Here is a 23496-nt window from a genome sequence, read left to right as displayed (position 1 = left end):
GTGACACATGTTGATGATGCTTTCGCTGATTGAGGGTTTGATGGACACTTCAGTGGACATTCGTATTGATTTATGAATGTCCTGCTAACTGTATGAAGTGGTACGAGTTCTGTATAACTATCTTCAGTTGTAAAGTATGTCAAGAAAATTGCAATAAAGAAAATAAAAATAAAAAATCTTCTAATGTGTCAAGAGATTGTTTTGGCTGGCTAAAATTAGGCGGCTGGTCAACCGGTAGGCATCATTGGTTTGCAGAGGAAGGAGAGTATTTGACTGTGAAGAGCTTTTCCCACACAGCACAATGTCTTTAATTCATCCCACTGACTAGAGAAGAGTCACAGGAGGGAGGTCCGTAAGGGGGATATAGGTTTGCAGTCTTTAGATTGAGGATAATTTAGACCACAATAATTAGGTGTTCCCTGGAGCTTGAATATTTTCTTGTTGGAAAGCCCTTCATGGTTGTCATTTTATTAAGCATTCATGGTGTTAACTAGTGCTAGTGAACCTTACAGCAGTGTGCATAGATGGAAGTACCTATTCTCAGCTACTTTGTTCTCCTGTGGTAGAGAACAAGGGTGTTTGTTGCCCACAGCGCATGCCTTGAATAGAACACAGTGGGGGTCTGTGAGGATGGCGAGTTATATACAGCGGTAATGAGGGTGGGTTTGTCTCTGTCTAATGGTAGAACTTTGGATTTTGAGCCTTTATCAAAGAACCAGTCCACGGTTAGTGATCCCGTCAAGCCTTGCTCAACAGGTGGTGAATCTCGCACATCGAGGGCACCAGGGCATGGTGAAGACAAAAGGTCGGCTGAGAGCGAAGTGTTGTTCCCGGGGATAGGCCCGATGATCGAGCAGACGGTCAGAACGAGCCAATGGTGCCAGGTGTCAGGCCAACTGGATCGCCCTCAATCCGTCATCACTGAAGACAACCCCCAACGACTGTGGGAGTGTGTCAGTATAGACTTTGGGCATCTTCCGGATGGGCGCTATGCCCTCGTGGTCATAGTCATCTATGACCACGAGGGCATAGATGGTTAGTCACGAAATACCCCGAGATAGAAATCGTCGGAGGCCAAACAGCCACGGAAGTAATCACCAAAGTAGAGAAGATCAGTGCAACTCACAGGATCTTTGAGGTGGTGAAGACGGACAATGGCCCATGCTTTCAGGGACAAGATTTTGCCGACTATCTCAAAGTCATTTGCATCGCCCATGCCAAGGAAGCGCCCATGGAGAGAGCCATCTATAGCTTCCTAAAGGAATACAGATTGACGCCTCATCTCACGACAGACAGGGCATCGGGACCAACAAGCATGGGTCGAGTGGTGCGAGACACTATTCCCCATCACCCAAACTGGGCCCCTTCCCAGATTGACACTACGAGGGTCCAAGCCAAAAGGACCAGTACCAACGTCCAGGCCAGTGTCAACCGAAGAGCGAAAGCATCAACCATCCATGAAACGGACATAGTCTATTTCAAAGACAGACACCCAGGGAGCAAATTCCGTCTCCCGTTTGAGCAGCGTCCGTGGATAGTGACTCGCCGAACAGGCACGATGCTAACAGCCTGGAGAGGAACAGAAGAACTCACACGGAATGTATCGTTCTTCAAAAAGGTCCGTGCTGGAACTCCCAACCTTTCAATACTGGATAGTATGGAGGCAGGTCCAAGTCAACAGAGAGTGGCTGAGAAGGTAGAAGATGGCACAGGAACTATCCCCATGGATGAGACGGACAGATCTGACCGAGAAACACCATCACCGCTCGGAACTTCAGACGGAGGACTGTCCAACTCCCCAGTGAGATCCCCGGAGGGCAGGGTCTCGCAGGAAGTGGCCCCATCCCTATCGTCATCATGGGGAGAGAATTCCAGATACGGCCTGAGGAGCAATCCGGCTCCCTCCTCCCGTCTGGCGGGATTCATGGTGTGAAGAACCAAAGCTCGCAGCGGACTGTGACCTGTGACTGGGTAGGAGCTGAGAGCAGACAGTCCGCCCGAAACCAGTAACAGATCAACATGTGGATGTTTTCTTTATGTTTAATAAAGATTGGTAGGAATGTAATGTTCCCCGGCGGGGTAGCGGTTCAGTCTACCCATGCCCGGACATTACGTATTCGAGCTGGTGCATGACGCCATGTCCTGGTATAAAATAAAGATAAAATAAAGAGGCGAGGCCCTGCTTCGGCAGGCGAGACCACGCGATAATCACAGAGTCGCGTCCTAATTGCGGTCGCCGCAGCGCATGCTAATTACACCGCTAAGCGGCCCCTTTACAGTCATCTGTAGTTTGTTTTGCTGCTATGACTGCGACTGCCACAGACTGCATTTTTTGCAACTTTGTATTTTTACTGTGCTTACAGAGTTTTTTGAGTAAAAAGAACATGACACTTGAACAGATAGCTCTGTGCAGTTGCTAAAAAATTGAATCTAAAAGCAATTCTCTGTCCGCTGGCTGCACACTTTTATCCTCGTAATCTATTTGTTTCTGATACCAGCCGCACCAACGCTGACAAACTGCCGATCCGCCTCCTGCCCTACGCATCTGTATACTATTCCAGTTCTTTTAGGAACTAGCAATCTCTCCTTCCTCCCCCAGACCACCCCAACTACTCACACCTATCCCTACTTGTCCCCCCTCCCTTCCACCAGTCCCCACCCCCCTTTGCTGCATGTTGATTAACTGCAGATCTGCCTCCTGTCACGCCACTGAAATTGCCGAAACCATTCTTAGTGAAAACATCGACATTGCTTTCCTAACCGAAACATGGCTCACCTCCCACTCCACTCCCATCCTCGACTTGCTTATCCCCCCTGGTTATTCTATCATTAGAAAAGATAGAATCGACCAAACAGGCGGTGGTCTCGCCATAATTTTTAAATCTGAACTTAACATCTCCCTAGTCAATCTACAAGACCCCTCATCCTTTGAATACCTTTGCGCCAATCTCATCATACCTGACTCCCCCACTACCCGGCTACTCGCTATCTACCACCCCCCTGGAAACAACATCCCCTTTACGGAAGCATTGACTGATCTTATCATACAATCGTCACTCTCACATTCAAAAAATCTCTTCCTCGGTGATATCCATTGGAACAATAATGTTGATCCTTCTGTCATCCAACTTAACGATACCATGGACATCACCAATATGTCCCAACTCTGCCACACTCCCACACATAACAAAGGTGCCACCCTTGATGCTATCATAACGAACAAAGATCTAGCCTCCCTCTCTAATATTCTTCCTGTAGATTGGTCTGACCACTACCTTATCCTTTTCACCATGACTAAATCCATTACTCTCCCCACCCCCACCAGCATACTATCCAAGAAACCCACCCGCAACCTTCACCTTATTCCTCCGGGCGAATTGGAAACCGCAATTAAGGCTCACTTAGCTCTCCATCCTCTCTCTGACAGCACCACTGACCTTACCAACCATTATAACAACTCTATTCTTGAAACCCTTGACCAAATTGCACCAATCAAACTTAAACTACAAAAAAAATTCCTCCTAAGTCTTGGTTCAATCCCGAACTTAACAATGAAAGAAGATCCCTTAGACATTCTGAGCGGATCTGGAGAACTCATCCAAGCGTAGGCAATCTGGCTATCCTTACAACCGCTAGATCCCAGTACATAAAACACATTTTTAACGAAAAAGCCTCCTTCCTACGTTCTCAACTAGATCAGGCCAGAAACCGCCCTTGAGAACTCTTTAACATTGTAAAAAAACAAACCTCCACTGGCCCTCCTAAAATATTAGCTTCCACGGACAAATGCGAAGAAATTGTTAGTTTCTTTACGAACAAAATCAACATGATCGAACTTTCGTTCTCTTCCCTGACACCATCACTCCAACCTTCCACCATCCTTCACTCCCTCCCCAACACTCATAACTCTCCTTCGACCACCTTTTCTACATCGCTCGCTAACTCCTTTCCCCTCCCTGCGCTACTCCAACAGGATACCCTTCCAAAAACAAACCCCACTGCCAAAAACAATGCCTCCTGGAGCGATTTCAGTCCAGTAACACAAGCTATGATCACTAATATCATAATCAAACTAAAACCTTCTGCCCACTCCAAAGATCCTCTCCCCGCCCCTCTGGTTCAAGAACTTAAATCCATCATTGTCCCCATATGGACTAAAATTATCAACTCCTCTCTTTCCACTGGATGTGTCCCCGCCTCCCTTCAACTCGGTCAAATCTCGCATATTCTCAAAAACACCGCAGCTGATCCCAATGATCCTAACAACCTTCGACCAATCTCTAACCTTCCATTCCTATCCAAAGCCCTTGAAAAATGTGTCCTATTACAACTTGAGAAACATATTGTATCCTTCAACCTCCTTGATGTTTTCCAGTCTGGCTTTAGAAAGGGATGCAGTACAGAAACGGCTATGCTTAACATCATTGATGACATTCATCTTTTCCTTGACAAAGGAGAATCCTCAGTTCTAATCCTTCTAGACCTCTCAGCTGCATTTGATACCGTCCACCACCCCACCCTTCTCAGCACTCTCAAAGATCGATTTGGTTTGGAAGGCACCGTTTACAAATGGTTCTCCTCATTCCTACAAAATAGATCTCAACAAATCAAGCTTCGCCATTTCCTCTCTAAACCTCAACCTGTCTCACTCGGCGTCCCTCAAGGATCTATCCTCTCTCCTACCCTATTCAATCTGTTCATGGAACCACTCACCCTCATCCTCAAACATTCTAATATCAACTACCACCTCTAAGCTGACGACACCCAATTATACTACAAGATCAAATCTCACAAAGACATCCTCCACCTCAATGAAACCCTGAAAACTATTCAAATCTGGTTCCATCTTAACCATCTCAAACTGAACCCCAAAAAACAGAAATCATAATCTTCTCCCCCAAAAATAATTCTCTTCCCATTCAACTTTGGTTAAATGACATCAAAGCTCTAAACTGCCCTCTCTCCACCGCTAACTCTATCAAATCCCTAGGCATCAGAATTGACCAAAATCTTAATCTCATCCCTCATATTAAAAATGCATCCAAAAGCGCTCTTTTCACCCTTCTCCACCTCAAGAAACTTAAACCTTTCATCCCTGCAGATGATTTCAAACTTGTTGTCCAATCGCTGGTCCTCTCCAGGATTGACTATGGCAACGCCACTTTGGCTGGCACCCCTAAAATCCATCTTGCTCCAATTAAATCTATCCTCAGCCTTGCTGCTAGACTCATCTCTGATTGTAGAAAATTTGATCACATCTCCCCCGTCCTCAAAAACCTCAAGTGGCTCCCAATAGAAGGTAGATCCACCTACAAGATCGCCTGCATCACTCACAAAGCTCTCCACCAAAGCACCCCTTCCTACCTTGCAACAAAACTACACAAAGCAGGTTGCTCTCGATCCCTGAGGAGCACAAACTCCCTTGCCCTCATCCCTCCTAGACTAAAATGTCAAAAAACCCAATCCTGTGCATTCTCTCGTAACGCGCCCACTATCTGGAACTCTATCCCAAAAGATATCCGTTGCAACCCCTCCTACCATCTCTTCAAAAAAGAACTAAAAATACTTCTTCTCAACAAATATTGAGGTATCTAATGCTACTGATACTGTACATGTTCCGAGTTTTGGGATATCTAATGTTCATGACTCATCACCTATTGACTCCCCTCTCCTCTAATATGCACTCCTCCTAACTCCCCCTCTCTATACTCTCTATACCTCGCACTCTTACTCCCCCTCTCTTCCAACTTTCATTATCCATTTCCATCTTAATCTCTATCTCTACTCTCTTCTGCTCCTTTAGACATGCTGGCTACACTAACATTTTCTAACTCTTTTTCACTTAAATTTCAGTCTATTTATTGTCTGTTTTTCACATGCCTTGTAAAGCGCTCTGATACTCTCGGGTCCAGTAGCGCTATATAAAACCTTTGAAATAAAATTAAATAAATAAATAAATAAATAACGCCACGTTCTGTGTGCAATCCTACTTTTCTGCCTAGTGCGTTTCAGTTCCTTTGCCAGGCATTAGGAAATGCATGTCTCATTCTAGTTTAACTCTGGTTTTCCAACATAGGGTGGTCCATAAATACCTGCTCTTGGCCCTGAAAGTTATTTGGCAGACGCCCATTCCCTTTTAACATGTTTGCATGCCTGGCGCATTAAATGAGGCTGCTTTCAATGTTGTGTCGGGTAATTCTCCAAGTGTGCCGCCTTTACTTTCACTTTGGAAATCCAGTACTACCATGTCTGAGTGCACCAATTCCTGCTTAGCACAGACCTTTCTACCTTTTTCCCCCCTCTCCTATATACGACTAAAGATCTGTAAAATGACTTATTTTAACTCTGAATTGTTTGGAACTAGTATCATCAAACCCCTGCAAGTATTTTATTTCTTGCAGGATAATGGGAAAGGTTCTCGTATGGGGAACACATTTTAAAGTAACAAGCACCGAAGAGCCAATATTTATGGGTTTAATGTACCAACGCATGCAGTGTTAGCACCTTAGAATGAGGGTCACAGGAGACAGCCACCAGGAGCCGACAGAGAGAGCTATTGTAAGGTAATCACTTGTGCAGTTGAATGTTAGCACTCCAGAGGAGGCATAAGGATGCACCTAAATAGCAATAGCATTAGGTGAGAGATGAATACTCCTCTGTGTTGAGTCAAGATCTGATTGACATAGTCTCACACCAAGGAGGCTGTAAGAGGCTGGTCGAAGAAACTTGATGGTTGGAAGAGGTGGACCCCTAGACCACTGTTTGCATGTTGTGATTAGGTCTGTTTGATGGCTGTGCTGCCAAAACCCAGACCAAAAAAAAAACTACTATACTTTACGCTGGTAACTAATTTCCTGATTCCAAACCCACCTCGTGTTTAGCACTAAGAAACCCGATAAGGAGGACGGGCACTTTACAAGAACATAACATAACCTTCACAGTGACTTAAAACCCAGTGATGCTGAGACATTTGTATTCCGGGCAGGAAACTAGAAACCTAACTTGGCCTGGCAGAAATGTTCAAACTACCCATGCACTGCAGAAAACCATGACTGGAGTGCGGCCATGGGACATGTTCGGTCGTGTCCTATTATGCAATGAAAGCATCTCCCGAGCCCGCAGCCCACTGGCAAAGTGCCAGGCTGGCAGAATTAGCAGTCCGGGTCTGTATCCCAGTTTTGATCAATTTTAATCCTAGACACCTAAAACAGGCGTGGATGTGGGAAGGTCTAGTAGAACAGGTATTCACTACTTTACACTCCCCTGAAGAAAGTGCAGGACATAGATTTATGAAAACCGGCAGAAAGGAAAGTTATTTAATAGAACAACTACCAATAGACTGCTTGCAGCTGATTTTATTTGCAACTCAGATTCTGTTGTCATACTCCAAAGAGCTGGAAGTTGCGAGCTGAAGTCTGATGGATACCAAAGGATATGGAGGTTGAACATGGCCACCCCTAGAAGGCCTTACGTCTTTTGTTCTGCGGCACCACCGCGTATGAATCAGATCAGGAGGCAGAGCAGGAGGATTTAAGGATTGCATGCAATTTAAACGTCTGGACGGTATGCGGTCCAATCGTAAATAGACTCACCTGCGGGCAGCAGTCGATCTAGGGGGCATACAATTAGAGGGTGCCTCGCTCTTTCCCAGTCCCTCCCTGGCCTAGATGTCATGCCTACCTCGCCTCCACGACCTCGGAGTCACGCTGGGTGCACTTTTTATAGCGTGAGCCAAATGCGCATGAGCATCACAGGCAGCAGACCCCACAACTTACTAAAGCCACAGCGCGCAGACGCGGAGGAGGTGACATCTGCGCGCTGCCTGCGTCTACGTCCCTCATCATCAAGAACACATGGTGAGGTGTTTTTATTAAATAAATTACGAGTCCCGTATAGTAGGCTGCCTGCTGCTGCCAAAATTACATTGAAATCAGCTGGCTCATGTCACGTCACGGAGGGTTGTTCTTAATCCAATATTATGTTTAATTTTACTTTGTACGTTCGGTTTGACATGCCCAAATCGGCCCCCAGCAAGAGAACCGGCCCCCTATCATAAAACTGGCCCCCACCCCACCCAGCCTACCCGGGGATTGCCCGGTGCCTGGAACTGTCAGTCCGGCCCTGGCTTTGAGTGGCTAATAAAAAGCCCTGCAGTGTTATTGAGGTAGCAATATAGGGAAATAGAAATACATATTAGCATGTCCCTAATCATTATTAGACCGAGGAGATGCCTACTTGAATAAACAAGGTCTGCTAGCGGCGTTTCTGCTGCAGTGAGGGTACACTCGCGCTGTCAGCTGCAAGGGTATTTTGTTGCACAGCCATCCTTCCATTGTTTCCCTATTGTGTTGTCCCCAGTGTGTCTACCAGACCATCACTGGCCCTTCCTGGTTCTCTTTGTGGAGACAGTGGAGCACGGCCACCCTGGCGCATGGATGGCGTTCACTTACCATCTCTCATATCCACCTCCTGTCTTACACAGGGCACAGAAGCGTGTGGATCACACTTACTACAAACACTGGAGACTTAATTTGTGATGGGCAAGGCAGAGAGAAATCATAGCAAGCGGAAACCTTGAGTGAAGAAGATAAAACCGCTGACCCCTTCCCCTCTCACCTCTAAACACAAGCATACCTATAACCAGCTAGTATTTTTTTGTTACATGGTTATACATAATCACGCGCTTTAGCGCCATTTTAGATTCATGGCGGACTCCATGACACAGGACGTTGGATTAAGCCATCTCCTGTTTTCATGGGGTCGTTGAGTCTAGCAGTGTCAGCTTTATGACTTTCAAAACACTGGTGTGCAGGACCGCATTTGGGTGCCTTTTCTGACACCAGCCCATGTAGGAGCGGGTCGAGGGACGAATGCAGTGGAAGGGGTCTTGCACAGAAGCAATTGTGACCTTCCATATGAACACTTCTTTTAATTGGGTGCGTTTCTTGTCATTCATTCTTTTTCAGGGTTCAATCTACGCGGAAGGCCGAAACATGCTTCACGTTGGGATGCAAATACGCGCTGGTAGCAGCACTCTTTCTCCTTGACTGTAAAAACTGATCCTGGAGTGGCCTGACCCTTGCCTCCATCATGGCCACGAATGCCGAAGGAAGCCAGCTGCAGAGGATTATCCGAGATTTGCAAGGTACAGTATGCAGCACTGAGCTCATTGTCTGGCCGGGCAGGGTGCCCAGAGCTTGCAGTGTTCTCTCTCTATTTATTTTGCAATTGTCCGATCTTTTATATGACCTATGCGATGTGGAGGTTAGCTCACATTTTAAGTTACTTTCATGATATAATATAATACCATTTAATACTGTGTGTGTTTACTATTCATTAAAAACAACACCAGAATAAAAGTAACTTCCTTTTGAATAGCATCAACAACCATCGACATATTTAGATTGTGCTGACGTATTTGAAGAGCAGGCTAAATTCATATTATGGTTTTGTTGTGTTGTGTAATTTTATTTTACTTTATTTTGTGCTACAGTTATTTAATTATTGCACACTCTGACACTAATAGTGCCTGAGGGCAGACGGGCTCATGTGCTTTCATGCTGGGGGTTCAAGGACTTTATTGCACCCCGAGGTCGGGCCTGCATTCTGATTGACTTAGCTGGAGTAGTATACATGTGGTTCCCATGCTGTTTTAATATGTGTGACTTTATTATAGGCGTGGTGTTGGTAGATTATAGTGTTTGAGACATGTGGCTACAGGCCGTAAACAAATCAAGTGCGTACTGTCTGGGTAGATTTCAAGGCCCGCCTCCTGGTTTATGATTTGTGAAAGAGGTAGCTGTGAATTGTGCGTTAATTTAAGGATCTACAAAAGCCATATACGGGTCTATCTGTGATTCGTTCGATGGAATAAAGTGTAATATGTATTGCTATGGAATATTGTATAGGATCTCGCACAATGGCCTGCCTAGTTACCAATAATCTTTATTACTCTGAGTCCTGGTCTTCCTCGTCTCAGTGCTTACATGCTGAGCACCTCCTCACTTCTCACCCCAGCTAAACATAACATTCCCATCCCTAAAATGGCTTCTACTTCCTACCACACCTTCCATTAGCTCTCACATTTGGAAGCAATAGTCACCCCTCCCTGTTGTTTCCCTTTAAGTTGAATTCTCCCCTCCAAAAGGATGGGAAAACTGGAGTGTGACGAAAAGACCAGGACTCAGAGTAATGAAGATTTCCAGTAAGTAATCACCTCATATGTTGCCTTTCTCATTCCTGTCCTTTACCGAAGGCACTAATTCAGCTTCAACCAAGCCAATACATACAACCAAACCTTAATTGTTTCCAGATTAAAGATTTATTCACTCCATTCTTACTTCACCACTGTATCTAACACCACGGAACCAAAAATCAAAGACCCATATTCCCAATTTCAGTCTACATTTCATTGTTTCATGACGGTACGGGAAGTAGACCAAGTGGCAGTATTATATATGTCAGCCAATGACTCACCTTCAATGCTGCCCAGTAAGTTCACATCCCCTTGGTTGATCTTCTCTGCTCCTGGCTGAGAGAGACTCACCCTGCTTTGCAAAGGCCTCTATAAGGGCTTACTTAGGCCACCTACTTAGAGTTGCTGATGATGGCCTTAAGCCTTGCCCTGAATATCCAAACCTTACAAGCAAAAAAAACAACCTTTCAACATCTAGATGTGGCATTAAAAATAATTTGGGAAGAATCCCGGAAAATAATTTGAATTCAGAAGTGCCCTACCCCACTGATCCTCCTTCCTGAGGTAATTGCAACGCAAAATAAGACATTATCTGAAAAACTCATAGGATGGCAATCTCCAAGGAATGAAATAAAGCAATATTTTGAATGCTCGAAGCATTATAGGGAGGCCCCACAAGGGAATTGAGTAGTGGATCACCGGCCTTTCTAAAAATATGCTTTTAAGCAGTCTCACAAGGGACTACTGACTGTACCTGAGGGCTCCTAAAAGCCTTATTGGTTGCCCAGTGAGACCACAAACTAGACAAGTCCAAACCAAGTAAAAAACCCTTAAAAATTAAGTAGCGAGGGGCGTGGCCAAGATGGCGGCTGAGTAGGACGTGCCTGCTCGCTGCTCCATCCTGCAAACCTGGCCCAGCCTACATAGCTTTCCCTAGAGTCACCCTGGCCGTAACATCGGATCTCTCTGGGGTCTGGACATCGCCCTGGCACCTCTGACCTGTTTTTGGAGCGGCGGAGACCTGGTACAGTCGGCGCCGGAGCCTGAGTATGTTGCGGAGGTCGCGGCCCGCAGCCGGTCTGGCGTGACGCCATGAGTGGAGGCCGAGCACTGGGGTCAAGGAGTGCAGCGGAGACCGGGCCCAAAGAAGAAGAGAGGGGAGGAAGCACGCTCATGTCAGTGGGAGGCCCAACATCATCAACTGATTGTGCCCTGCAGAGCGGTAACATGGCGGTGGCGGTCTGACTTGCTGCATACCAACCTACGCGAACTGGAGGTGAGCCTGCCGGTGACGTGCCGCGATCGCTGGTGCGGCTGCCTGTGATGTCGCCTCCCTCCAACACAGCCACCGCCGCTGGGGGGGGCCGCGCCACGCTTTGAGCTGACATGGTCGGCAGGCGCCTGGGGCCGGAGTGAGGACCCTCGTGGAGTTGTGCCCGGTAGTCTGTGGCATGCCTGGCCAAGAGTAAGCGGGATCTGTTTGGTCCCAGAGTGAGGCTGGAGACGATTCCACTGTAGCGCGTTGTCCCTGAGGGGGCAGGCCAGAGGGGACCTGAAACTGCGGCTGCCAGGTTGTGAGTGAGCGCCCAGGAGAGGCAGTGGCGCAATCGACTGAGCACCCCCCCCAGCAGCACCACAGCAATGGCAACACCGGGAATTCCGGCAACGGGACAGGCCCTGTGAGCAGATCAGGGACACAGTGGTCACCAGGCCTGAGATTTAGCTTGCCACCCCTGAGGAGTCGACTTAGAGGTGAGCCTCCACTGCGCGTCTGTAGCTGGTAGCGGACAGCGTGCGGAGTGGGCCCCTTGCTCCACGGTATACCACACACGGGCCCACCGAGTGTCGCGCTAGGAGGCCCGTGCCTCACTCATCCCCACTGACGCTGCCCTGGAGATAGTGGGGTTCTCATGCTGGTCGGGGATTTGAGGCCTGCCCTGCAGCGCGGACAGGTTGGATTGGCGCACAATATTCCTACACGCAGCCCGGCCCACTAGCTTTTGGAGCGGAGTGGTAATTTCCGCAGATGGCCGCTGCCAGGTCCCGTAAAGACTGGTCCGTCAGGGACCTACTACTTAAGGCCAGGACCGGGGGAGCTGAAGCAATGCCGCACCATGGAGGGGCGGGGGCCGGAGGACCTTGATGGGCATGTCACACGCAGTGTCCTGAAGTCCCTTTTTGCGGACCCTACAAGAGAGTTCCACACCATGATGAAGAAGTATCCCAGCTCCAACAAGAGGTCCTTTGACTTAGGGATCGGCACTTAGAACTTCAAGTCCAAGCGGAAGACCTAGAGAATCGTTCTCGCTGCAACAACAAGGATTCGGGCGGTGCCTCACGGGGGTGAAGATCAAGACATTTAGGCCTTTGTTATGGACTTGTTTCGTCATATTCTGGAAGGCCAATCAGATCAGGAGATCCAGCTTGACCGGATGCACCGAGTGGGACATAAGAGATCACCAATGGCTCCCCGCCTGATATCTTGTCGTGTGTCCATGATATCTGAAAGAGACACGTTAGTGATATAGGCTACTCAGTGTTCTGGGGCACTTTTGACTGGGCGCAGCTTTACCTGCTTGTCCGTGGAGAGAGAACAACGCTGGATTTGTAACTCTTGCCCCCTGGATGCGACTCCTGCTAGTCAGCTGCTGCTGACGGACTTGGACCCGCCCTCACCGCCCACACCGCTGCGGGACTGCGAGGCACTTTCCACACCTGCAGCCTCTTCCCGCAGCGGCCCCGCCCCCCCGCCTGGGAGGATATAAGCAGTCTAATCGTCTCGCGCAGCGGGACGCGCGTGGGACGAAGCTCGGGGCGAAGCCCGGGCAAAGGGTGGGCCCTCTAAGGCCCTCATAGGCCAGTGAAGGCCGGTCTGGGCCTACTCCTTTCCGCCTATTCTACATTGGGACTGTGGTCCGTGATACAGACTACGGATATGGCATTGTTGGCTGTAGAGGGTAGTACTGGGAAGGTAGGGGCAGTAAAAAACGGTACACTGGATAACTACTTCTCAAGGGCCCTAGTTGAGGGCGACAGGGAAACCTCTTTGGCGGAGCGTAGGGCAGAACGCCGGCGCTCTGTTGAGAATTTGAAAAATAGGCTTCTTGTCGACACCATTTCCACTCTTGGCACCCAGGAGGGTGGTTCTCTAAACAGCAGCGAAGTTCTATTATCGCAGGATGGCGTCCCGCTTTTACTGCGGGATTGTACCCCCACCCCATGTTTGCCTAACGATCAGGCTGCAAGTGCCCCCCTCTCCCAAGTCCCAGCTGCACTGCCATGGATTTAACCTCCTAGACCCCCACTGCAGCTAAACCGAGGAAGACTAGGCCGAAACAATTAACTGTGGTAGAGACGCATGGTCCTCCCCCATGCAAGAAGAGAAGGAAATTGAGGGGTGGGCAGGGTAAAGCCAAAATCCCCCATTCTGAGTTTGGGAACGTTGCAAAGCCCCTGGCCTGCTCCGATAGGTCAACTGTGGAAACACCAGAAATTCACCCATCCTTGACACTATCGCAAGCAGTGGCTTCCTCTGACATGGGTATAAATACTATGGACCACGACAACACTTCTGGGGCCCCACATCCGAATGTAATACCCTCCGTCACTTCACTGGGGAATTTGGAATTCCTTCTTAGATCCCTGCTCCTGCCCATTAACGAGAGTATAAAGAAAGTGGAGATTAGGCTTACCATCTTGGAGACGGCTATAAGCAGTATGGTTACTCTAGCCAAGGCTCAGGCGACAGGGGTCGCTCAACCAGCAACCTCTGCTAAGCAATCTTCTAGCAAAGTCGCTATAGCTCCAACTCAGCCCCCCAAACCTAAGTCACTGCTCCCCAGTAGGGCTGACCATGAACATCAAAGACCGCCTCCTCCAAAGCCCCAAAATATCCCAGTACCAGGCCTAGTGGGCGACCCACAAAAGGAACCTTTAAGGGCTCCCGCACAAAATGTACGGGAGGATCAGGGTAGCGCCAGAATCACCAGAGCCCCAGTGTCCAAAAGGCCACAAGTGGAGATACCTCCACAAGCGGTGCCTTTTGTGGTCGTTTTAACTGGGGTCCCGCCATTATCCGATAATAAGAGAGAAGGCTATGCCCAACTGAAAAATAAAATAATGCACTGGCTGCGCACTTATAGGCCCATTTCACATAACATCGTTATAACATCGACGTCAGGCGGCTCAATTGGTTGGGCAATAGACGTAAAGACATTGAGGGTGATCTGGTGGTGGTCAATTTTAGAGACCCGCGCGCAGTGGACTATATATTAAACCGGCCCACTGGAAGCGGAGATAATTGCATCACCCGAGGGCTTTGACATACTTCTACCCTAGATCTGTGGTGCTTCCCCCATCTTTCACAAACAGGCTGTACCCTCCCTATCCCAACCCCCCGCCCACACATAGCAACAGGTATGCCCCGTATGGCCAATATCCCGTTCAGGTGGCTGACCCCTTGGGCTGGATTACGGTACCCCAGAGAAACAACAGAAATACCAATAGCAGAATGGAGCACCTGAGGCCCTTCACCCCCTTGGAGATGGGTAACAGGTTCTCATTGCTATCGGGTTTGGAAGACTGTGACTGATGTTTACAGTCGAGGGGGGAGAGGGGCGGTCGTCCAAGTAGTGTCATCCCAAAGGGTATTGAGCTTGAGGAACTAAGGGAGGAAGGAGGAAACAATAATAGACAGGCAGGAGATAGTATCCTATCATCGATACCATCTGGCTATGGGGACACCTTTCCCATCCCTAAAGAGGGGGAAAGGAGCGGGAGAAAGGGGGCCCCTGGATCGACCCCTAAAGACCACAGAGACATTCACTTGTTATCCTGGAATGTGGCAGGGTTAAAAAGGAAGATGGTGCTTCCGGAATGGCATATATTCATCGAGAAGTTCGATGTCTGCCTATTCCAGGAAACTTGGAGCCTGCTCCCTCCATATAAATCAGGATATACCTCATATTTTCCCCCCGCAGTAAGTAGTGGGAAGGGTAAACCAGCAGGAGGATTACTGGTTTGGATCAGAATTGATCTGAATTGGGACGTTGCTACTCATGACTCCGTGTGTAGGGATGTCCTACACCTCTCTTGTAGGGGATTGGCTGAGGTAAGCAGACTGGAAATATTTAATGTTTATGCTAGAGGGGCACCGGGGGAAACATCCTCAGTAACATTAACGAGTTTGGATACAGCGTTAGCGAGGTGTCCACATTCTGCAAAAATCATAGTGGGTGGGGATTTTAATTGTACATTTGAACCTCTGAGTGGGGACGACCCCTTAGGTACTGAAGGGGAAGAGTCCAGATGGTCTATCCCAGCTCTGTCGTTGCCCCCTATTCGAAAATGGTGAGCAAGGGCAATTCAAATCAACGCCATAACCAGGGAACATAACATAAGAGCACTCAATGGCAGGACTAATTCGGATAGGGATGGTGCAATGACATTCAATAGGCTCAGTGGCCCGTCTAGAATAGATTATATTTTATTGGACGTCAGACTCTGGAAATACCTTTTAGATATGGAAGTGGTGGCTACACAGGATAGTGTAAACAAAGAGATTCTATCAAGAAAAAGTGCAAGTGTTTATTTTTAAGGGTTTTTATAAATATATTTCTTTGAAAGGGAGGTTGGCTCTTCATCTAAACAGTGGGATGAAGGCACTATGTGCTTTTAAAATACCCCTCACACACTAAGAACCTCTTAGTGTCATGCTTCATCATGGGGGTCTTCCCGTCCCTCTACGGGGCGGGGTGTGCTGCGACCTACGAGCTACGCGGGAGCACTGTAATTTTGTGGTGAAAGACTATGTGTTTGTGCAGTGACAGTGGAGGTGGTGAGGTGTAGGGACCTAGAGGAGTGATTTAAAAAAAAGGGTTAAAAAATTCCCTGGCTAGTGGAAAAAAATATTTTTATTCGCTTCCCTAGCTGGGAATGTTAAAAAGGGGTTGTGGGGTAGGGCTGTTTAGCAACTACCGGGTCGATATGTTTCACAGACAGTCCCCTACTGTCTGATCATCAGGACCAGTGGTGGTCCCTACTTGGAGATACTCAGTTCTAAGTAGTATAGCCTAGAGTCCTACAAACTGATAGCAAAAATCGGCTAACAGTTTGTGCTTCGGGGCTTGAGTTGGCCCAATGTGAAGCGTAAAAAATGAAAAAAGACGCAGTGGTCTCTGCAAGAGAAAGGAAAAATAATCATAGCACATGGTTAGACTTGAAATTGTCATTTAATTTTTTAGAACACATGCATATCTAGCAAAAATTTGAAGATAGCTTTTACCAAATGTGCTCCTGATTGCAGAGTTTAGTTATCGGTAAGACAAACATACATAAAGTCTCAACACACATATAACAGTGACTCACAGAGAAGGACTGACACCCATTGCTACCAAAGTCTCTCTTCTTTTGATTGATAGAAGATAATGCAATCGGTTTACTCGTTTTCTGAGTTGCGATTGCAAATGATAGGGAAGGCACAGAGATATATATAGGTGGTATACATACTTTCCTGGTTCAGAAAACGTGCCTCATGAGCCGGCAGATGCGAGGGTTTTTCGATGCGGTCAACTAAAAAAGGGGGAATAGACAGAGCCGCACACTCTTGTTAGATTGCTCAGTTCGTGGGAGCTTGTTTTACCTTTTCGTTTCTGAAGATCTGTCAACCTCGGCTGTTAGTTCGTAGTTGATTTTACTTACGTAACCGCTGCTCGACAGTGCTTTATTCCTACCCCCGTGCCACTCCGAGGAGAACAACAGCTTCACCTCGCCTTCGTCTCTTTATACATATGCCGATAATGCACTGTCATCAGTGTATGTATTATTTCCAACTACTAGTCTGCTAACTCGAAAATGGCCGCCTGTTTTTCGAACACTTCCTGGTTGGACCGGAAGTGGTGTTTTTTCGTTTAGGCGTAGGTAAAAGACATAGGCTAAGATGTATGGAAAAGGGTTTTTTTGGAACACTGGAGATTTTTAGTTTTTCAGTACTGTGAGAAGTTGGCCCGATATGCAACGTTCGCTATTCTAGCGACCGCTATGTATCGTTCCAACGACCCTTATGGTGTTTGGTTGTAAGTCAACCTATAGACCAGCTATCCTAGTAGCGTGGATACGAGCAGTCTAAGGCTAAAGACTCGAGAGGGCGCGTTAAGCCAGCTGTTTACCACACATGTACCCCTTGAACACCCAGTGAAAGGACACCACACAAGTGTTATGAAAATAAACAGTATATTTATTAAGAATCACAACAGCCCTGTACTCTTTATGAGGACAGGGTACTAAGCACAACCAAATCTCTTTAGCAAATACTTCAAGTGCACGTTTAAAGACAAGTGTCCGAGGACACGGAAAGGTTAAGGCAAGTCGGAAGCGAGGGACTCGGGACCCTAGAGTAAGGAGGCTATGCAGGCACCGAAATGCCGAGTTACCTAGCCACGAGGGCTGCGGCTGCACAAGTCTTACAGGCGTCGGGGTCTTCGCTGACGAGCCAGGAGCCGGAAGAAAAGGAGTTGCTGGCCGGCGACCAGTGGTGTATAGTTCGTAGAGATCGATGAAACCTGAAAGCAGAGGGGACCAAGTTCGTACTACTAGCCAGTAGTCAGAGGGTACCAGGAAGGCACCGGTTGGCCGTCACCTCGACCAGGTGAGTGGGCGACGCTCGGCTCTGCAGTCTCACGGACCAGGAGGCGTTGTCGGCGACCACGGTGGAGGTGCGAGCTGTCCCACGACGGATGTCGCTGTCGGCGTCTTGGGTGGACCAGGAGGGTCCGGGGTGCTTCTCGGAAAGATGGAAGCAAGGGCCAGTCTGGAGCAACCAGACCGGCAGTGTTGATTCTTGGTCGTCGTCACGGAAGGGCACAAGCCAGCGGCAAGTGACCAGACAACGTGCTGAGCAGCGAGCAGAAGGGCCCCACGCAGATCGTGGAGATGCTGGGAGACTGCACTTCGGTGCTGGAGCGGCTCAGGGTCGGGGCTTCTCGGACCCCAGAGCACTCACCAGAGAGTTACCTCGATGGTCGTGCTGGTTTTAAGAGCGTGCAGGTTCTGATGATGGCCGGTCCCTCGAGGTCTCGTCGCACCCACAGATCACAGCTGAGCTGATGACGTGGGTAGAGGTCAGAGGTGCCAGGGAAGCCGGTTCTCGTCGAGCTGGGCCGTCGGATTCCTTGAGGAAGGACTTACAGCAAACCGCAGAGTTCTTAGATGGTGCCCGCTGATGCAGGGTGACTACTCCTTAGCCACAAGGGAGAAATCTTAAGAAGAGTCTTGAAGTCCTTTCGTAGAAAGTATTCTTGATTCCAAGATGATCTAATTTGGAAGGGTCCCCGCTCCGGCCTTTATCCTAAAGAAAGGGGTGGGTACATGACTAGGTCCTGCCCTAAGGGTGGGACCAGGAAGGGGGGTAGTTACACCCCTCTCCCCTGCCGGACTTTCCCCAGGCCAGGGCTGTCGCCCCTGGAACTGGTTCTAACCGGCAGATGCGTAGTGAGCACCGGGGTGCCACTCCGCAGTCACCTTCTCGCAAAAGCCCTACCTACCCAGAATACACAAACCCTGTCTGGGACGGTGCGAACACCGCCCTTGACAGGAAACCCTTTGTCCAAGTGCTCCTCGCTGGAAGGACTCCCAGCAGCAGGAGGTCAGACTTGTGTCTGTGGTGGCAGCATCCATTTTGTGGAGCTGAGGCCTTCGTTAACTTTAACCGGGGTTCACAGTTACGTACATGTCGTGTCCCTCTAGAAGGGCGGAATGCTAACCTCGTCGCCAGAGGTGGTGAGAGGGCAGCATCCCGATTCGTATGACACCTTACTCGACATGTCTTGATAACGCGACACCGGAGTTACCGATGTGGTACGCGTTATCATGGAACAGCCATTGGGTCTTGATTCCGCAAGCTGCAACCGGGCTCGGCTCGGGCCAGAGCTTAGTTCACGCGAGCCCATGCACTCTGCCTTCAGGATTGTCAAGGCCTGCCATAGGAGTGACTGATAGGAACTCGGGTGTCCATTGGAGGGTTAGATATAGGGCTACTATATCTACAGCAAAGGGTGATTACACGACTTTGCCCCAGCTGTCATGCAGCCAGTTGTGTCAAATTTAGGAGGCCAGCCAGGGGTGGCATAATACATGCTGCAGCCCCTGACGGCCCTGGGTACACCTACGCCCTGGGTTACAGGGTCTGATAAGGTGGCCCAGTACCAATTGGTAAATGCACCTAGGGTACATCTCGTAATTTATAAAGAGAACAGCCAGGCTGTGGGTCTGATTGGCAGGCCCACAGCCAGAGGAAGTCGTAAACCAGTGAAACAAAAGCAAAAAATCTGGGTGATCATAGGATTGCAGACCCTACTCTCCTACATGACCCCCCCCCAAACGTCGGAACAACTAACTAACCTTGACCAGGTAAGTCTTCTTGTTCTAAGTGGAAATATCTGGAGAGCCCATCGGCATTGCCATGATCAGTACCAGGTCTATGTTCCACTGTGAAGTCCATCCCCTGTAGGGAAATGGACCACCTAAGCAGTTTGGGGTTTTCACCCTTCATCTGATTTAGCCACAAGAGGGGCTTATGGTCGGTCTGAATCTTGAAGCGAGTGCCAAACAAGTATGGCCTCAGCTTCTTCAGGGCCCAAACCACAGCAAAGGCCTCCCTCTCAATAGCTGACCAATTCTTCTCTCTAGGGGTCAGCCGTCTGCTTATAAAAGCAATGGGCTGGTCTTGACCATCAAAATTCAGTTGAGAAAGAACAGCTCCCACACCCAACTCAGAAGCATCTGTTTGGACAATGAATGGTTTGGAGTAGTCCGGACTCTTGAGGATAGGCGCCGTGCACATGGCCTGCTTTAGGTCATCGAATGCTTTTTGACAGCTCGCTGTCCACTGAACCTTTTTTGGCATTTTCTTACTTGTCAGTTCATTTAATGGTGTCACGATGGACCCATAGTTCCTGACAAACTTCCTGTAGTATCCAGTCAGGCCCAAGAAAGCTCGAACCTGAGTCTGGGTGGTTGGAGGAGCCCAGTCCCTGATTGACTGTATCTTGCTCTCCAGTGGCTGAACCTGACCTCCACCTACAAGGTGGCCCAGGTATACAACCTGTGTCTGCCCTATCTGGCACTTGGTGGCCTTGATAGTGAGACCTGCTGTTTGCAGTGCCTCTAACGTCTTCCGCAGGTGGACCAGGTGATCCTCCCAGGTGGAGCTAAAGACAGCAATATCGTCAAGATACGCCGCACAGAAGTCATCCAGCCCGGTAAGGACATGATTCACCAACCGTTGGAAGGTGGCAGGTGCATTTTTCAGACCAAAGGGCATCACCACGAACTGATAATGCCCACCAGGGGTTGAAAATGCTGTCTTAGGCTTGGCGTCCTCAGCTAACCTGATTTGCCAATACCCAGCTGTCAGGTCAAACGTGCTTAAGTAGTTGGCCGAAGCCAGCCTATCAATAAGCTCGTCTGCCCTTGGTATTGGGTGGGCGTCAGTCTTAGTGACTGCATTGAGACCCCTGTAGTCTACGCAGAACCTCATCTCTCTCTTACCACCCTGGGTGTGAGGTTTCGGCACTAGAACTACGGGACTAGCCCAAGGGCTATCCGAGGGTTCAATGACTCCCAGCTCCAACATTTTCTGCACTTCACTTTTGATGCAGTCTCTGACGTGATCAGGCTGCCTGTAGATTTTACTCTTTACGGGCAGGCTGTCACCAGTGTCGACTTCATGGGTGCACCAATCGGTCTGACTGGGTGTCAGAGAAAACAGATGTCGGAACGACTGAAGAACCTGTTTACAGTCGCTCTGCTGATGGTCGGAGAGGCTGCCGCAAAAGACAACACCATCTACCGAGCCATCGTCAGGATTCTGAGAGAGCAGGTCGGGGAGAGGGTCACTCTCCTCCTCCTGTCCCTCATCTATGGCCATGAGCAAACTCATGTCCTTCCTGTCGACATATGCTTTTAGCCTGTTGACATGAAGCACCCTGTGGGGGCTCCGGGGAGTTCCCAGGTCGACCAGGTAGGTGACCTCTCCCTTTTTCTCCAGGATGGTGTGGGGCCCGGACCATTTGTCCTTGAGTGCTGCTGGGGCCACTGGCTCCAACACCCACACCTTCTGTCCGGGCTGGTAAACAGTCAAGACAGCCTTTTGGTCATGCCAAGCTTTTTGGAGTTCTTGGCTGGCCTTAAGGTTTTCGGATGCCTTCTCCATGTATTCAGCCATCCGCGAGCGGAGGCCGAGCACATAGTCCACTATGTTGGCTGCGGGCTTTTTGAGAGGTCTCTCCCATCCTTCCTTCACCAAACACAGGGGTCCTCTTACAGGATGCCCGTACAAAAGTTCAAAAGGGCTGTAGCCAACCCCCTTCTGTGGGACTTCTCTGTAGGCGAACAAGAGGCAGGGGATCAGGACGTCCCATCTACGCCGAAGCTTTTCCGGTAGTCCATGAATCATCCCTTTTAGGGTCCTGTTGAATCTCTCAACAAGCCCATTGCATTGTGGATGATAGGGTGTAGTGAACTTGTAGTTGACACCACATTCCTTCCACATAGCAGTTAAGTAGCTCGACATAAAGTTTGCACCTCTGTCGGAGACGACCTCCTTAGGGAAGCCCACTCTGGAGAATACTCCAACTAGGGCTCTTGCCACAACAGGGGCTGTAGTGGTCCTAAGGGGAATAGCTTCAGGATACCTGGTGGCATGATCCACTACCACCAGTATAAACTTGTGCCCTGATGCTGTCGGTGGTTCCATGGGACCGACGATGTCGATCCCCACCCGTTCAAAGGGCACCCCCACCACAGGCATTGGTATAAGGGGGGCCTTTGTCGTGCCACCTGACTTACCACTGGCTTGGCAAGTGACACAGGAGCGGCAAAACTCCTTGGTATCTTCGTTCATGTGAGGCCAGTGAAAGTGCGAGACAAGCCTGTCCCACGTTTTCGTCTGGCCTAAGTGACCTGCTAAGGGAATCTCGTGGGCCAAGGTAAGTAGGAAACCACGCTGAGACAAGGGGACGACCAGCCTCCTGGTCATGCCAGGCTTGGGGTCTCTTGCCTCAGTGTACAGGAGTCCATCTTCCCAGTATACCTTGTGGGTACCTGTGGCGTTCCCAGCAGCCTCAGCAGCAGCCTGCTGTCTGAGGGGTTCAAGAGAAGGGCAGTCTAATTGGTCCTTCCCCAGATCTTCCCTTGAGGGTCCCCCTGAGCCCAAGAATTCAACTTGATCAAGTTCGAACTCTCTCGGCTCAGTTTCCCTCAATTCCTGTAGGTCAGCCTCCTCTGAGACTTGATCCTCGACCTGGGGCAAGGGGGAAGGCGCAGCCTTAACCCTACTGCTCTTTTTCTTGGGGGGTGTCTGGTCCGTTGTTCCAGGATCCAGCACCTGTTCAGTGGGGCATTTCCTGACCTGTGACCTAGTCACAGCGAACACATGTGCTGGCAAACCTAACATTTCCATGTGAGTCCGGTGCTCCACTTCTGACCATTGTGACGACTCCAAATCATTGCCCAACAAACAATCCACTGGGAGGTCTGGACTAACTACAACCTTCTTTTGGCCAGTTACCCCTCCCCAGGAGAAAGCTACAATTGCCATACTGTGATTGGTAGTGACATTGCTTGCATTGGTCACCAGGAATTCTGTACCTGGCATGATCTGTCCAGGGTCCACAAAGTTAGGCGTCACCATGGTGACGCTGGCACAAGTGTCCCTATAGGCCTGAGCCATCTTTCCATTTATGAAAGGCGTCTGTCTGTATTTGCCCAAAGTATTGGGGCTTACGTCAGGGGACACGTCTACGTCCCCTGTACTGACAAGGACAGCCTGAGTGAGTGTGCCAACTAAGTTGTCACGCCCCTCAGAACCCAGGGTTAACCCTACTAAACCCTTGGGAGGCGCACTACCACTGCTGACTGTACTAGGGGGCACAGGTGCCTTAGGGGCTGCAGTGGCAGGAGTCTGCCCTCCTCCTTTCTTGGTGCACTCACTAAACCAGTGAGACTTACTTTTACAGTACTGGCACCATCGTTTGGATTGGCCTTCTTTCTTCTTTTGGGGAGCCTGACCCCCACCCTCTTTGGGTTGTTGGGGACCTGTCGAAGACTTCTGGTCATTTTGTTCCCCCTTAGAATCTTTACCCTTCTGGTCTGCTTTCTTCTGACCACCTTGATTCTGGCCCTGGTTCTGTTTAACTCTTGTACGAACCCATTTGTCTGCCTTCTGCCCCAATTCTTGAGGAGAGGTCAGATCCGAGTCGACAAGATGCTGATGCAACAACTGGTTCTGACAATTGTTTAAAATT

The 23496-nt window shown here is 49.1% G+C and overlaps 1 protein-coding gene across 6 annotated transcripts in view; it reads left to right on the top strand.

Annotated features, from left to right (window-relative positions):
* Positions 1-23496, top strand: part of FYCO1 (FYVE and coiled-coil domain autophagy adaptor 1) — a 917765-nt gene that overhangs the window by 86975 nt on the left and 807294 nt on the right. For all 6 annotated transcript variants that reach the window (XM_086964932.1, XM_086964931.1, XM_086964930.1 and 3 more), the window contains exon 2: positions 8967-9145. In XM_086964932.1, coding sequence (XP_086821058.1) covers positions 9091-9145 — 55 coding nt within the window. In that variant the 5' untranslated portion in view covers positions 8967-9090. The remainder of the gene's footprint in view (positions 1-8966; positions 9146-23496) is intronic.

The sequence above is a fragment of the Lissotriton vulgaris genome, chromosome 4_1 (genome assembly GCF_964263255.1).
Source record: "Lissotriton vulgaris chromosome 4_1, aLisVul1.2, whole genome shotgun sequence".
Classification (NCBI taxonomy): domain Eukaryota; kingdom Metazoa; phylum Chordata; class Amphibia; order Caudata; family Salamandridae; genus Lissotriton; species Lissotriton vulgaris.
Note: the sequence above shows the minus strand (reverse complement) of the source record. Positions and strands in the feature narration are given on the sequence as shown.